The sequence below is a fragment of the Nyctereutes procyonoides genome, unplaced genomic scaffold (assembly GCF_905146905.1).
Source record: "Nyctereutes procyonoides isolate TBG_1078 unplaced genomic scaffold, NYPRO_anot_genome, whole genome shotgun sequence".
NCBI lineage: Eukaryota > Metazoa > Chordata > Mammalia > Carnivora > Canidae > Nyctereutes > Nyctereutes procyonoides.
The window spans coordinates 14611225-14628767 of record NW_026575041.1 but is presented as its reverse complement, the minus strand read 5'-3'; the positions used below and the strand labels follow the sequence as shown (position 1 = coordinate 14628767).

Here is a 17543-nt window from a genome sequence, read left to right as displayed (position 1 = left end):
CAGACCTCATCAGGTACCAAAGTGTACCAAAGAAAGAATTCTGAAAGCAGTACGAGAAAAGCAAATCATCATATACAAAAGAACCTCAAAAGAATAAGTGAATTTCTTAGAAGAAATCTGGTAGTCCAGAAGAGTGGAATGAAAAATTCAAATTTCTGAAAGAAAAAAGCTGCCAACCAAGAATACTTTATTTGCCAAAGCTGTCCTTCAGAACATGACATAAAAACTTTTGCAAAAAAACAAAAGCTGAGTACATCACCACTAGAACTATATTATAGGAAACAAAAGAAAGTTCCTCAAGCTGAAATGAAGACATTAATTAATATCATAAAAACATGAAAATATAAAACTCCCTGATGAAGATAGTGCATAGTCAAATTCACACAAATATATAGTCAGATATTTCAATACTGTAATGGTGCTGTTACAGTATCAATTCAAAAGTACTGACAGTACTAACTCTAAAATAAAAATCAGGGCAGCCCCGGTGGCACAGCAGTTTAGCGCTGCCTGGATCGAGTCCCTGGAGACCCTGGATCGAGTCCCACGTCAGGTTCTCTGCATGGAGCCTGCTTCTCCCTCTGCCTGTGTCTCTGCCTCTCTCTCTCTCTGCATCTCTATGAATAAATAAATAAAATCTTAAAAAAAAAAAAAACCCACTGTGCTTTAAAAAAAAATAAAATAAAAATCAAAGCTAAAGTATTTAAAATAACTATCACTTAATAATTTATTAACAGATAATATAAAAAATTGTGACTACAAAAACAAAATGGGGATGAGGAATAAAGTGTACAGTTTTCGTATGTGATTGAAGCTATCAGCTCAAACTAGACTATTTATAAATGGTAAACCACAAAGCAAAAACCTATAGTTGATACAAGAAAATAAAGAAATCAAAGCAGCCACGACAAAAAAAATAATAATCATCATCAAATCACAAAGGAAAATGGCAAGAGAAGAACAAAGGAACTACAAAATAAAAAACAATGAACAAAATAGCAACAGTAAGTACTTCCCATTAATAATTGTTTTAAATGGGGCACCTGGGGGCTCAGTTGGTTAAGCATCTGCCTTCAGTTCAGGTCATGATCCCAGAGTCCTGGGATTGAGCCCCACATCGGGCTCCCTGCTCAGCGGGGAAGTCTGCCTCTCCCCTTGCTCATGCTCTCTCTTGCACTTATCTCTCTCAAATAAATAAATAAAATCTTTAAAAAATAATTACAATAATAGTTTTAAATGTAAATCCATTAAATAATCCTATCAAAACACAGAGTGGCTAAATGGATTAAAATAATGATAAAATTAAATTTAAGAACAAAGAAGACCCAACAAAATGCTGCCTACAAAAGGCTCTCTTTAGCTTTCAGGATACACATAAGTTGAAAGTAAACGAATGGGAAAAAGATATTCCATGCTAATAGTGACCAAAAGAGAAGCAGGTGACTATACTTATACAAGACAGAATAGACTTTAATTAAGTCAAAGAACATAAAGACACAAATAAATGACAAGATATTCCATGTTCGAAGGAGGGGAATTTGGCAGCAGAGTACGAGGACCCTAGGCTCACATTATCCCATTAACACAACTAGATAACTATCAAATCATCCTAAATATCCCAGGAATTGACCTGAAGACTGGCAGAAGCAACTTTACTATTAAAGGTAGAGAAGAAAGAACTTATTAAACTCAACAGCAAAGAAACAAACAATCCAATCATGAAATGGGCAAAAGACATGAAGAGGAATCTCACAGAGGAAGACAGACATGGCCAACATGCACATGAGAAAATGCTCTGCATCACTTGCCATCAGGGAAATACAAATCAAAACCACAATGAGATACCACCTCACACCAGTGAGAATGGGGAAAATTAACAAGGCAGGAAACAACAAATGTTGGAGAGGATGCGGAGAAAAGGGAACCCTCTTACACTGTTGGTGAGAATGTGAACTGCTGCAGCCACTCTGGAAAACTGTGTGGAGATTCCTCAAAGAATTAAAAATAGACCTGCCCTACGACCCAGCAATTGCACTGTTGGGGATTTACCCCAAAGATACAGATGCAATGAAACGCCGGGACACCTGCACCCCGATGTTTCTAGCAGCCATGTCCACAATAGCCAAACTGTGGAAGGAGCCTCGGTGTCCATCGAAAGATGAATGGATAAAGAAGATGTGGTTTATGTATACAATGGAATATTACTCAGCCATTAGAAACGACAAATACCCACCATTTGCTTCAACGTGGACGGAACTGGAGGGTATTATGCTGAGTGAAGTAAGTCAATCGGAGAAGGACAAACAGTGTATGTTCTCATTCATTTGGGGAATATGAATAATAGTGAAAGGGAATATAAGGGAAGGGAGAAGAAATGTGTGGGAAATATCAGAAAGGGAGACAGAGCATAAAGACTTCTAACTCTGGGAAATGAACTAGGGGTGGTGGAGGGGGAGGAGGGCAGGGGGTGGGGGTGATTGGGTGACGGGCACTGAGGGGGACACTTGACGGGATGAGCACTGGGTGTTATTCTGTATGTTGGTAAACTGAACACCAATAAAAATTAATTTATTAAAAAAATAAAAATTAAAAAAAAATAGCCTGGGGGAGGGGGGGAAGGTAGAGAAGAGACCACATCAAAGAAGGCAGGAAGTTCGGAGAGGGGCTTGGGAAACAGTGGCCACTGTGGTGGGGAAGGAGCCACTGCCACAGAGAAGATAAGAGACAGACTAACAAACAGGGGAGCGCACAGGAAAAACAAATAACCAGAGAAATCGGCCTGGAAATTGAGAAGGGCTGAATATTGTGAGTTCTTGCAACCACTAGGACTGAAAGTCATCTAGACATGAAAAGGCTTGTCCCAGAAGCACTGGGGCTGCTCTTAGAGAAAAGACAGGGCCAACAGCCCACAGACATAGAGCATGGAAACAGTGATCTGAAGAGCACTTGGGGTATTGAGTGGGCAGGTTATCTGCTCATCTCAGAGTATGCACCAAAGAGACAGCATTATGGGAAAGATCACTCTGGAAAAAAGGGAACTACCAGGTGCCACTTCCCTCCCCTGCCCCTCGGAATAAGCACAGGACTACCTGTGGCAAACAACACAACACCAACACTCACTATGATGTAACTTGCTTACACAAAACCTGCAACCACCCCATGCACACACACAGTGTTCCAGAGGAATGGCCCTTCCCACTCATACTTGCCTCAGTCCCAGTGTGACAGGCCCCTTTCCCCAGAAGATAGATTTAAACCTGGGCACACACAATGTCTCCCATCCCAGGAGTTATGCAAGGCCCCAGTTCCAGCAGCAGTAACAACCGGTCTCATTTCACAAGCAGACCAGAGTACACCTAGTTAAAACATGCTACACTCAGGCCAGAGACCAAACAGGCAAAACAGGCAAACTGACCAAAACAGGCAAAAAGAGCCTCTGCAGAGCTTCTGCTACACAAAACCATAGCACACACAGCACACAAGGGAGATGCTCTCAGAAGCACCAGGCCCTGGGGAAGAGAGAACACTACATAATAGGGCAGGGCCTCTTCTTCATAAGTCATAGAACAGGAGTTCTAGCTGACTTGCATTTACACACAGAAACAGGCACAGAGACTCAGAGAAATCAAAGGACAGGAGAAGGCCACTGCTGGCAGTCTAAGCAAACAGATATAAGTAACATGCATCATGGAATATTTAAAGAAATGATCTGGGGCACCTGGGCAACTCAGTTGGTTGAGCATCTATCTGCCTTAGGCTCAGGTCATGATCTCAGGGTTCTGGGGTTGAGCCTCATATCAGGCTCAGTGGGAGGCCTGTTTCTCCCTCTTCCTCTACCGGCTATCCTCCCTGCTTGTGCTCTCTCTGTCAAATAAATAAATAAAATCTTTAAAAAGAAATGATCCTCATAAGAATACTCACTGGACATGAGAAAGGGTGGAAGACATTAGTGAGACCCTTAATACAGAAATAAAAAGGAACCAATCTGAGATGAAGAATGCAATAGATGAGATTAAAAACATACTTAATGCAATCACAGCAAGCTGGAAGAAGCAGAGGAACAAATTAATGATCTAGAAGACAGACTAATGAGAATTAATCAACCCAAACAAGAGAGAGAAAAAAGAATTATGCAAAACAGAATAGATTTAGAGAACTCAGTGCTTCCATCATTACTTAGAATACAAATGGACTAAACACTGCAACCAAAAAACATAAGGTGACAGAATGGATATAAAAACAAAACTCATCTATATGCTGCTTCCAAGAAAAATCATTTTAGATCCAAAGACACCTGCAGAATGAAAATGAGAGGATGGAGAAACATTTACCATGCAAATGTATTGTCAAAAGAAAGCTGGAGTAATAATACTTATACTGGACAAAGTAGACTTTAAAATGAAGACTGTAACAAGACAAGGAAGGCCACTATATAGTAATAAAAGAAACAACCCAACAATAAGATATAACAATTGTAAATATTTACGCACCCAACATGGGAGCACCCAAATATATAAAACAGTTATTAACACAAAGGAATTAATTAATAATAATAAAATAATAGTAGGGAACTTTAACACCTCACTTACATCAACAGATGACCTATACTCTGAAAACTATAAAACACAGTTGAAAGAAATTAAAGACAAAACAGAAATAGAAGGACACTCCATGCTCATGGATTGGAAGAACAAATATTAAAATGACTATATTACTCAAAGCAATCTATACATTTAATGCAATCCCTGCTTTTCCCTCTGGCCCTACCTTCACTCATGCTGGCTGTCTCTCTCTCTCTCTCTCTCTCTCTCTCTCTCAAACAAATATAATCTTTAAAAAAAATTTTTAATGAACTATTGGGACTACATCAAAATAAAAAGCTCTGCATAGTAAAAGAAACAATCAACAAAACTAAAAGATAACTTATGGAATGGGAGAAGATATTTGCAAATGACATATCCAATAAAGGGTTAGTATCCAAAATATATAAAAAACTTATAAAACTTACCACCCAAAAAACCAAATAACCTACTTTAAATGAGCAGAAAACATGAACATTTCTCCAAAAAAAGACATCCAGATGGGCGACAAATGAAAAGATGATCATCATCACTTATCATCAAAGAAATACAAATCAAAACTACAATGTGGTATCACCTACCGCCTGTCAGAATGGCTATAACCAACAGCACAAGAAATAACAATTGTTGGCGAGATATGGAGAAAAAGGAACCCTGTGCATTGTTGGTGGGAATGCAAAACCCTCACAGTGGCTAACCCCATGATCTCACCTTTACTAGCACCAAACTCCTAATTCAGCAGTCCTTCTTAGCCTCAGCACTTGCCCACTAACTTCTAGAAGATTATATTTCTAGAGGAGCTGACAAATCTAGCTCCTTTGAGAAATAAGAATTCTTCACAATGAGAAAGAATTGGTTTCATGTTTTATGTATTTAATTTTTCTCTAAGTAATCACTAGCAGGTAATGATTTATTTAAAGCAGGATCTCTCAATCTTGACACTATCAACATTTGGGGCCAGGTCATTTGCTGTTGTAGAGGACTATCCTATATATTATAAGATGATTAGAGCATCCCCTGTCTTCTATTCTCTAAATGCCAGCAGCATACTCTGAGCTGTGACAACCAAAAATGTCTACAGGTATTGCCAAATGTCTTCTAGAAGGCAAAATTATCCCATACTGAGAACTGCTTGAAGAAAATTGCATAATGAATTTATATTTTTTAAATATTTTACAAACGGAATATTTATTAATTTAACAAACACTATTGTGCCAGGTACTGCTCTAAACAGCATACAAATGTTAACTCAGTCTTCACAGGAGTCTACAAGATGGGCATGATCGTTACCCCCTTTCATAAGAAAACCTGGGCACAAAGAGATTAAGTTGCCCAAAGCCACACAACTAATTAAGTAGCAGAGCAGGGACTGACCTCAAGGAAGTGGCTCCAGAAACCGTGCTCTTAACCACCATACCTCATGTTGGAAGTCAGACTATTCCAAATGAGGACAAATATCATTTAGCTGTAGTGCATGTTACAAATACAAATTTATGACTTGCTACCCCCTATAGGAGTTCAGTCTGCCCATCTTGAAAGAAAAAAATACAAAAATACAAGGAAAAACACAACTGAGATATATAAACAACCTCATAGGATATTCATAAATTTGGTATATACACATATCAGTGACCTAACCTAGGGGAAGACTGAATTAGGCATGATGATGGCTCCAGAGGTAGAAACTATATTCCTAGTCTACAAGAGCAAAAGATGAAAGACAATGGAAACACAACATGAATACCACTAAATCTCTAAGTAAAAAGAAATAATCCCAACAGAGGAAAACAGCACCAGCCACGTGTGCAGTCAATGTTACATTTTCTTTCTTCCAACATGTCAGTACTTTTTAAATAGATGACAAATATAAAGCACCCAGCAGAGTAACAAGCATATAGTAAGCACCTTAAAATGTTAGTTTCCTTCACTCTGCACAATCATTCCCTGCCTCCACTCCAGTTCCCTTTTTGTGTTGTGCAGATTTAAGTATTTTGCAGAAATTTGTCTCTAGTTAAGATATTTGAAAAAATAAATGGTGATTAAGAACTCAATTATACCTCAATCTGCCTTCTCTTGTAACAGGATTGTCCGTGAGCCCTGTTGCTCAACTATAAATTTCAACAGTTAAGATCAGAAATAGACAAGACTGACTAGCTATTGTGTTATTTCTAATCACACTTTCTTGAGTCACTGAAGAAGTTACTTTGCAAGGACTGGAACATTCCAGCCACGAGACAAGAAAAGCCCTGATAGCAACAGAATGCCTAGAACACCATACCCCACACATCTCCTTCCCTGCCCAGGGTCACTATTGAATACATGCTGACCCCAACCCATGATTATGTGTTTTCTGTGTGCTCTCTTGCACGTACCCACACCACAACCTATCTCTATAAATCTCTAGGTGTGGCCAGAGAAGTTGGTTGTTAAAGCTTGAGCCTGACACCTTCCTCCCACTGCCAGCACCCAAAATAATTTCTCCCTTTCTCTTTTCCAAACCTTCATCTCTTGAGCTACTGGCTATTCCTGCCACAAGTTTATCCAAGTCTGTTCCACAACTGCATGAGCAAACCCAACCCAGAGTTGTGCTCTCAATCTGTCAGACCCCTCAGAACTCCCTGGTATGGAGGAGTTGGCCTGGGCAGCACACCAGGGCTTCCCCATTCATTCCTGAGTTAATGACTCTAATAGAGCCACTGGTAACAGGATTCAGTAGATGTAGGGAGTGTTCACTATAACCTGCTACAAGATCAGGAAAGAGCTGTCCTGTTATTCAGAGAAGTCAGGTTGTCCTCATGAGAATCAAAACTAAACCACGTTTTCATAGCACCAACAGATCAAAATAAAAAACAGAACTTCAATGAACAGAACTAGAGTGAGATATTCATCTGTAGATTTCCTGTATTTTTTCTCTAACAAATTTCAAAACCTTTTTAAAAAATAAGACCTGGGGGTGCCCAAATGGCTCAATCCATTGAGGGGCTGACTCTTCATTTCAGCTCACGTCATGATCTCAGGGTCAGAGGTCCACACTCAGGGGGTAGTTTGCTTCTCCTCTCCCTCTATCTCTGCCCCTCTCCCCTACTCATGCATGTGCATGCTGCACTGTCTCTAAGATAAATAAATCTCTTTTGACTACCTTAATTTAAAATACAGATCTTATTATAAAGGAGGTTCAATCTCAGTGAATCTGGTAATCAAGGCATTTGTATGGTCTGAGACACCTCATAACTGACTCTGGTTTCAAGTTTAAATGAGGGCCAAAGTCAGAAGGAAAGAAATCAAATTCTTGGCCACGATACTGGATCTAAGAATCATCAAATACTCTTTATAAGGTAATTGCTTCTTATCTCTCTCAATTTCCTCCTCAATCTCTAAGTTTGAGTTTTGTGTCATAAATGTTAAGTCTAATACATATATACTTAATATATATTCATATATTCACTGTGTCTCTTCATTGGGAAAGCCTTTCAAACCCACTATACTAGAAGGGTCCTCTTGTAACTCTCTAGTAACACTCTGCACTTCCTTTTTTTTTTTTTTTTTAAGATTATTTATTTATTTATTTATTTATTCATGAGAGGCACTGAGAGAGAGAGAGAGAGAGAGAGAGAGAGAGAGGCAGAGACATAGGCAGAGGGAGAAGTAGTCTCCCCACAAGGAGTCCCATAAGGGACACGATCCCAGACCCTGGGATCATGCCTCAAGCCAAAGGCAGATACTCAACTGCTGAGCCACCCAGGCGTCCCCATCCTATACTTCTTAATAGCAGTTAGCAACTTATCACAGTTGAAATAATTTTTTGTGTGTATTTCTTTTACATTTATCTTCCCCCTTTAACTATAATGTCCAAGTACATCTTGTTCTCCCACCACTGTATTTCTGACACATCGTAGGCAATCTGTAATATTTGAAATGAGTGTAGGAAAGCAAGAGCGGGAAAAAATGAACACTCAGTGAACAGTTACACTCCTTAGAAATGTTCATTTCTTGACAATCTGTTGTCTAATTTTAAGATATCCCCCAGAAATCAAGAGCTCACTATTCTAAATAACAAAAATTAGATTCAAAACTATAAAATAAATCATATAATTGTATCAGGTAGAAGTGAATAAATAAAAAAGGGGAAATGGTATGATACGTAATCAAACAAGACAACAGCCAGATCACATAAAATTCTGAAGGCAATGGTAAAGCTTGCACATTAATTGAGATAGAAAGCCACTGGAGAGTTCTCTACAGAAGAATAGCAAGTACAGATTTATATTTTTTTTTAAATATGAGACAGGTATTTTATCCCCATTTTTTTTAAGATTTTATTTATTTATCCATGAAAGACACAGAGAGAGAGGCAGAGATATAGACAGAGGGAGAAGCAGGCTCCCCGCAGGGGGCCTAATGCAGGACTCGATCCCAGACCCTCAAAATCACACCCTGAACTGAAGGCAGAAGCTCAGCCGCTGAGCTACCCAAGCATCCCTACCCCCATTTTTTTTATGAGAACACTCCAATTATGTTAAGAACCTTACTCAAGGTCACAAAGCTAATAAGTGGCTACACGGAGATTAAAGCCCATGTTCTTCCCACCTCTTAATACCTGTTACAGTTGCTCTGCAACATTCTCCTTTCAACCTCCTCATACTTCTGACTGCTTCTTTCATTTCTTTTTCTTCTATTCCAGAAACAAGCATTCCTCAGATTGTCTTCTCTTTCTAAACTCTCTTCCTTATTGACCTATCATAACTTCAACTCAGAAGGGAGTCTCTTACCTCCACCCCCTGAACTAGGCTTCAGTAAAACTTAAAGAGGGATTAGTCCATACGTTTACAAATTCCATGATTGTCCAAAGGCCAAATAATCCAAACAGCTATTCTCAGCAGTTTATATTCCTACATGACTTCAGTCTCTTTTTCTCTTTAAGTAAAAACAAAAATAAATGGTCTATTATCAAGAACTTCTAACATTCTCATTGCTGGTCTCCTTTGCTTTAGAAACCCTGCTCAACCACCACTGTTACAAACGCCATCCGTCCACACTATATGCCAGAAGCACTTTATACATTATGATCTCCCCAGGGAAAGTTTACCATTTCTTCAATACTACAGACACAGAAATTGAGGCTTAGAATGGCTGGGTAATTTGTCTGAGGTTACCCAGCTAGTAAGCAGTGAGCTACAATTCTAACATGGCCAATTTGATCCCAGAGTCCAGGATCCTGCCTGTAAGCCACACTAAAATACAGAAATCTGAACAGCCTCCTGCAAGCAGTCTCAAGCTTTGGAAGTTTTCTAGAATTACCATTTTTCCATAAAACAAAGCTATGTGAGAACATTTAAAGAAAGAAAGAAAAACTTAGTCCACCTTAATGAACTGATTTCTTCCATCAGTGATTTTCCAAGCCTTCTGCAACTAACTAGAGACTATCCACAAGTTGTTTCTTTATTTCTAAGAATTCCAACTCTTGCTTAAATGTTTATTCAGTTCAGAGGTGATGAACTGAGAATCAGTTAGCTATATGGCTCAAAGGGAATAAATATCCTGTAAATATTTTTGTACTCGGAAGAAGGGTATAAACATCTGAAGGTCAATGAAAAGGCAGGCTTTCAAATCATTCCTTCCCAAAAGTGCAAAAGGTTCTATTTTGCAGTCGGCTACCTGTAAATGCCAGTACCCTAATCTGGAGGTCCTAAAGAAAGTCACCTAGGAAAAGCGTAATTAAGAAAGGTGTTAGAACTACCTGAATGAGCCAACTGAGCAAGTTTTCCTTCTTAAAGAAGGGACCTAAGAACTTGAACAGCACAGAATCCTGTGTATTCTAAATTACAGAGGGCACTAGCTTTCATTAATTTTAGTGATAGCCTAGGGTTCAAACAGTTTAACAACTGTTTCCTCTGTGTGTGTGTGTGTGTGTGTGTGTGTGTGTGTGTGGGAGGGGGCTTGTTGTGAGATGTGTGGTAATAACTAACATTCAAGAAATGAAATATAACCTCCTGAAATATGTTTCTGGTCCGTGCATAAATTGTTAGCATATATTACAATATATGTAGGATTCCTTAGAAAGAAATACATGAAGTAAATTGATGATGATGATTAAAGTTTTTTAAAAACTGTAAGAACACAAAGATTCACTATTAAAAGGAATAATTCACATGCATTTCAACATGGTTTTAAGCATTAGGTGAATACTGATGGAGATCAACTGTAGATACCAAGAGGGAAAAGAAGCAAGAGAGTAGTAGATTTGAAAGGAATAAAAGGAATCAGTTTAGTACAACACACCCAGTAATATTAAAATGAAAAGCAGAAAGACAAAACCTAGTTTATAGGCTCCAGAAAACTCTTGATTAAAAGTTCCCCAAAACCAGCTTCCCTTCAAAATTCCTCATTTCCTGTCACTGACGGCAATAGCATCAATCAGATTTAAAGTCCTAGAAGCAGAAACCAGTCCTCACACTACCCCCAATACTCAGTCTCTAAGTCCTATTCATTCTTCCTATGAAATACCTATCGTATGTAATCCCTCTCATGTAAAATGCCTCTAAAACTGCCCTTCCACTCTCCCCCACATTGTCAAGTACCTCCTCATTCCTGAACTATTCATGAGTTCATTCATTCACATGTGCACTCATTCAGACACTTCGTAAGCACTTCTTGAAGTATCGTGCTAATTCTGAACATAAATCATCATCCTGACAGGACACAGAACATAGGCACTGTTTTATTAACAGCAACACTTTATTGGGGCCCTGCTATGTGATAGGTGCTATTCTTACACGCTATTATCTCACTTAAGTCGTCAAAACAGCCCCAAGAGATCAGTATGATTATTTTCTGCAAACCAAGGAGACTAAGGCTCAAAGATGTGAGGTTAATTTTTCTAAAACCACACTGTGAATCAGTTGCATAGAGGGATTCTGTGGGAACTGGTTCTTTCTGCCCCTTAATGAATCTACTGCATCAACTCCTAAACAGTCTTTCCAATCCAGTCCATCTAGTACAACCAGATTCATCATCTCAAAGCACCATTTTGTACTTGTAATCCCTTTGCTCAAAAAAATCCTGATGGTTCCTTTAGCCTGACCTCCAGTATGACTTTGAGTCAAAAAAAACCTAGAACTGAATCCTGTCTCTTTCTTATTAGCTCTGAATCTTAGAAATCACTTACAGTCTCTAGCCTTCAGTCTTCTTACCTATGAAATGAGGATAATAAGAGAGATGTGTAAGATTAAATAAGACAAAACATGTAAAGGTCTAAGTTACGTAAGTATTCGATGATTAGGAGTTGTTACAGCTCATAACTCCTGCACACAAAATTTCTATTTTAGCCAATCAATATACATTTTGTTTCCCTTACAAAACCACTTAGATTTCTGCCTCAATTCACATTATTCTTCCTCCTCCCCATTAAGAATACGTATTCTACAAATGTCTACTACAAGAATCAATGTCTATCCCTCCTTATCTCACGGTCCACGTCAAACCCTACTTCAGCCAAAAAGCCTTCCTTAACCATCCTCAATGAACTCTACATCTAACTTAAGTAGTGCAAGAGGGAAGAAAAAGATGCCTAATTCTTCAAGACCTACTTTGAACCAGGAAAATATGTGATATATCTTCAATTCATTCTTTCACTTAATTCTCAGAGACAGACAAAGTAACACGGACAAACAGCTAGTAACTTCTGGAGCTGAGATTCAAATTCAGATGTCCCTGATCCCTTTTAAAGCCCACTTCTTTCCATACCACCTTTTATCTTGGCACTGAAGGTTCCCTACAGGGGGCCTGCTTCTCCCTCTGCCTGTGTCTCTGCCCCTCTCTCTGTGTCTCTCATAAAGTGATTAATTAATTAATTAATTAAACAAACAAATTTAAAACAATTATCCAACACTGACAGAGAGCACTGTCAGTGGTCCTACTTGCTCTTATAACAAGGAACACTTGTAAGTGTTCCTACTTGCTCTAAATAGCCCTGGCCACACATAAAAACCTAACTTAAACAAAACTGTCATGAAATCATGCTTAGTACCCGCAATGGACCCTCATTTTTTCCATTCTCCTCTATTTCGCTTGAAATAAAACACTGGTGGGGGCACCTGGGTGGCTCAGTTGGTTAAGCATCCAACTTTTGATTTCAGCTCAGGTCATGATCTCAGGGTTGTGGGATCAGCCCATGCACAGCGCCAAACCCGATTAAGATTCTCTCTCTCCCTCTTCCTCTGCCCTCCATGCTCACTCACATTCTCTCTTAAAATAAATAAATTAATTAAATAAAACCTTGATCAGTTCCCATTAATTTTATTTTTTTAAAGGTGTATTTATTTTAGAGAAAGAGAGCATGAGCAGGAAGGGCAGAAGGAGAAAGAATCTCAAGCAGACTCCATGCTGAGCACAGAACCCAACATGGGGCTGGATCTCATGACCCTGAGATCACAACCTGAGCCAAAACCAAGAATCTGACACTTAGCCTACTGGACCACCGATGTGCCCCGCGCCCACTAATTTTATGTCACAACCACTCTTGAGCAGCAACCAGAAGTCTGATATATACTGCTAAAAGGGGCACAAGGCCAAATAAGATTAAGAGTTTACCCTCAAGAAGTATTTAGTTGGAAAAAAAAAAAAAAAGAAGAAGAAGAAGAAGTATTTAGTTGGAGATATAACAGTGAATCACAAACTCTTCCTGACCCCTGGCTCCACCGTACCTGTTTTAAAAGAACCCATGTTCCTATTGCTCCCCTGAACATCCCTATCATGGAACATAACCAATAATCTAGGCTGTAGAAATGACAGATCAGGCACTCAACAAATAGTTGATGAATGAATGAATGAGGCACAATAAAAGAACAGTGAATCTTCAGAGGGAAAAATTAGTATAAACTCTTTCCCCACCTACATCATAATCCTCTAAGAGCAGGAACAATCTTTTTGTATTACTGAACATATCAAGAGCTCAAATTGTAGATGTTCTGTTTTAAAAACACTGAGCTATTGACTAGCCACAATTCATGTGGGAAATCAGATAAACACAGATCTTTGTCAAAGAAAACCAAGAGAGAAATGTCCAGCTCCAATAAGAAGTTTATTATTAGCTTCTATTCTAGATCCTTCCTATTCAAAGTGTGACTCTTGATCCAACAGCATCAACATTGCCTGGAAGTTTGTTAGAAATGCAGAACCTCAGGCCCCACTCAGACTACTGAATCAGAAACTATCATTTTCACATGATCCCCTGGTGTGAGGGGGCGGGCATCTTAACACATAGTAGTTTGAATAACAGAGTCTATAGATAAAAAATGAAACTAATTTCTACAAGCTCAGAGAAAAGTATCTTTGTTATCTCTCTACTAAACAATCAGACTTTTCAGGAAGTGCCACAGATACAGCCATGACACACTTTCAGACATATTAGGCTATAAATCTAAATTACTACGCAATGAGAATTAAGAACCATTCATGGAATATTCAGTGAAACTCTTAGAAAATATATATTTTCTGCCTTCTTAGGGCACACACACTACTGGGCAAGGAATGTGAGGATGAACGTCAATAGTTAAATAAATCTTTAATGTCAAGGACAAGATTATTGGGGGGGGGGAAGATGCTGGTGAAAACACTTAAGAACAAATTTATTTTGGGGCACCTGTCTGGCTTAGTAGAGCATGAGGCTATAGATCTCAGGGTGGTGAAGTTCAAGCCCCACCTTGAGCCTACTTTAAAAAGGATGAACTTGGGGATCCCTGGGTGGCTCAGCGGTTTGGCGCCTGCCTTCCGCCCAGGGCGTGGTCCTGGAGTCCCGGGATCGAGTCTCACGTCGGGCTCCCTGCATGGAGCCTGCTTCTCCCTCTGCCTGTGTCTCTGCCTCTCTCCCTCCCTCTCTCTCTCTCTCTCTCTCTCTCTCTCTCTGTCATGAATAAATAAAATCTTCCAAAAAAAAAAAAAAAGGACGAGCTCCTCTTAACAGTTCTCAGTGATACGCACACGTATTTACAAATATTCTCTCCTAAAAACTCCAGACTTAAACTGCCTAGGTGATCTAAAGTCAGATCTTTTAATCACCTTCACTGACTCAGTCTGTAACCATCCTTTAAATCGACATCCAAAAATCTCAACCAGAAGTCTGCACTGTGAACCTGAAAGAACACTTGCAAAATCCTCAAGGCACAATACTGTCCTCTCAAACTAAGACAAGATCTGAGCCCACAGGCATATGCTGTCAAAAAAGGCCTTAAAAGAAGGGCGGGGGGGGGGGCGCGGGGTATAGAGGGACTTAGATGAGGAAAGCCTGCAGGGCATTTCTCATCGCCTCACTGACCTACAAACTCCTCTCCATCCTAAGACGAGAATGAAAGAATACCGCAGATCCCTGAATTCACAATGTTAAGTGCCCTGACCTAATCTTGAAGTTAGGAGCCCATCCCCTTCCCATCCACAGGTATTCGATGACAGCTCGACCCGGAGTTCCCCCCGCCCCCTTCTCCCGCGCGAGGTAGCTTTTGAGATATCCGCCCCTTTCCACCGCCACCATCCCACCCCCGCGACCCTCGGGTCCCTCCAAAGCAGAACCCGGAGTCGAGTCGCCCAGGCCCTGGGCAGCAGGACTGCAGCCCCCGGCCCATCCTCCACCGTCGACTCGGCTCGGGGCAGCGGCTGAGCGATCTCACCAAGTACAGGGGGGCGTAGATCTTCAGGGACTCCTCCAGGGCGCCCCTGGTGATCTGCACGAAGGAGACCCCGCAGGAAGGGTGCCAGGTGTGGCCGATCTCGTAGCAGTTATGAGGGATGGACTTGCTGAGGGCCGCCATGACGGGGAGCCGCGCGGAGCGGCCGCGCGGAGGGGCCGCGAGGGGGTGCGCCGCGGCGCCGGCGGGAGCGGGGCCCCGGGAGCAGAGGAGCGCCCGACCGCAGCCGGCGCGCCGGGCCCGCCGCTAAAGGTGCAGAATGGAGGGGAAAGGTCACGCGGGCAGGGTTACTGCCGGCCGAAGTCCTCGGATGTTGAGCGCTCGGCGTATCGCGGCCCGGCGGGGCGGGGCGGGGCGGGGCGGGGCGGGGCGGGGCGCGCACCGAGGGGGCGGGAAGAGGCGGAGCGTGCGCGCGCCCGCGCCGCGGAGCCGGGCCGGGAGCGGGGCCGGGCCGGTGGGCGGGGCCGGGGGCGGGGAGGGGGCGGGGCCGAGGCGGAAGGGGCGAGCCGAGGCTCGGGGGCGCGCCCGTGTCCGACCGCCCGCGTCCGCCGCCGGCGGGAGCGCGAGCCCTGCGGCGGGAACGCCGCGCCGGGTGGCCGGGGTCCGCCTGCGCTCCAGGCCCTGCCCTCTCAAAGCCCTGTCTAGTGGAAGCGAGGGCATTGGAGGAAGGGGGTGAAGTGTCTTTCTTGGGATCTGCTGGAGGCTGCCAGACAACCGCCGTCCTCGGAACTGCCAGCCAGCTCCCCTTCCCCGGAGTGCCCGGCAATAAACAGCTAAGGCTGCTGCAGGCTGCGACCCACGGCTCTGATTGCTGCGCTTTCGAAGTCCTGCGGTGTCTGAGAAGCTTGAAGCATCTATTAGCCAAGTTGATACACTTCCGATGTGGGGAAAGAGCAGTAGACCACCCTGTCCCACCCTTGGCCCCCGAGCCCTTCTTCTTCTTCTGCAGCATCCGTGACGCGAGCTCATCAGCCAAACGGTGCCCCCAGCGGACGGGGCAGTGTCCTGAACCTGCCCCTGAGAGCTTGGCCACCAGCTGGCACAACGACGGACCTGTGCGACCTCTGAATCCTATAACCCCTCTAAATGTCAGTTTCCTCGCCAGAATAACCCAGGGTCTTTGGAATTCGAAATCCTATCGTTTCTTAAAACTTGAATTTGCTGCCTTTCAAGGAATCCGGTTCTAATCTAGTCTTCATTCGTTCCACAGGGTTTCGCTGAGCACATACTATTTTTCTAAGCACTGTGTAAACTCTAGACTCGGATGTTATCAGGAGAGTCAAGGTTGTGCCCTGCTACTCCTTCCCTTCCCACTCCCACGGAGCTTGAGCTGTTGCTGCAGCCTCCGGGAGCCTGAGCTGTTGCTGCAGCCTCCGGCATTGCGGTTTCTGGCGTTGCTAACTAATGACGATGTCAACAAAGTTGTTAATGATATGAAAGTAAGGAAATCTGCATAAGAGGAGATCAAAAAAAGAAAGCCATTCTCTTCTGCTTAAGCAATGGCAAAAGAAATAATTGTAACAAAAGCGAAACAAATCTTGGTGGGTGACACTAATGATACTGTAGAGGACCCCTACTCATCTTTTGTGAAGTTGCTATCTCTGAATGATTGCCAATTTGCTTTGTATGATACCACACTCACAACAAGAGACTGAGAAAGAAGATCTAGTGTTTAAATTCTGGGGTCCTGGGATCCCTGGGTGGCGCAGCGGTTTGGCGCCTGCCTTTGGCCCCGGGGCGCGATCCTGGAGACCCGGGGTTGAATCCCACGTCAGGCTCCCTGCATGGAAGCCTGCTTCTCCCTCTGCCTGTGTCTCTGCCTCTCTGTCTCTCTCTGTGTGACTATCATGAATAAATAAATAAAATCTTTAAAACAAATAAAAAATAAATAAATAAATTCTGGGGTCCTGAACGTGTGTCTTTACAAAGCAAGATGATCTATTAGCACTGAAGATGTCATTAAAAAGAAATTTACAGGCATTAAACATAAGTGGCAAGTAAATGGTATGGATGATATTCCTCACTTGGAGAGAAACTGAGAGGCAACACAGTAGTCTCATGTGAAGGAAAACCCTTATAAAATGACAGTCAAATGCCATCTGGATGTTAGGGAACTTCCACTTCTCCAGCTTAGTCAATAGGAATAGTGTTAGGTTTGTTCTGTTTCTCCCCCTTCTCAATGGGCCCTTCTAAAATAATGAATGAAGGAAATATCATTCATTTAAGCAGCATATCAGTGATCCTATTACATACAATCCAGGGACTGCCTTTCCATCATATTTTA

At 41.9% G+C, this 17543-nt stretch overlaps 1 protein-coding gene and 1 pseudogene across 1 annotated transcript in view; one reads left to right on the top strand and one right to left on the bottom strand.

Annotated features, from left to right (window-relative positions):
- Window positions 1-15555, bottom strand: part of TMEM135 (transmembrane protein 135) — a 236489-nt gene extending 220934 nt beyond the window's left edge. Inside the window, exon 1 of the mRNA XM_055320494.1 lies at window positions 15242-15555. Within this exon, the coding sequence (XP_055176469.1) occupies window positions 15242-15382 (141 nt within the window). The 5' untranslated portion in view covers window positions 15383-15555. The remainder of the gene's footprint in view (window positions 1-15241) is intronic.
- Window positions 15556-15840: 285 nt separating this feature from the next.
- LOC129506753 (cofilin-2-like) lies at window positions 15841-17339 on the top strand (annotated as a pseudogene).
- The last annotated feature ends 204 nt before the right edge of the window (window positions 17340-17543 follow it).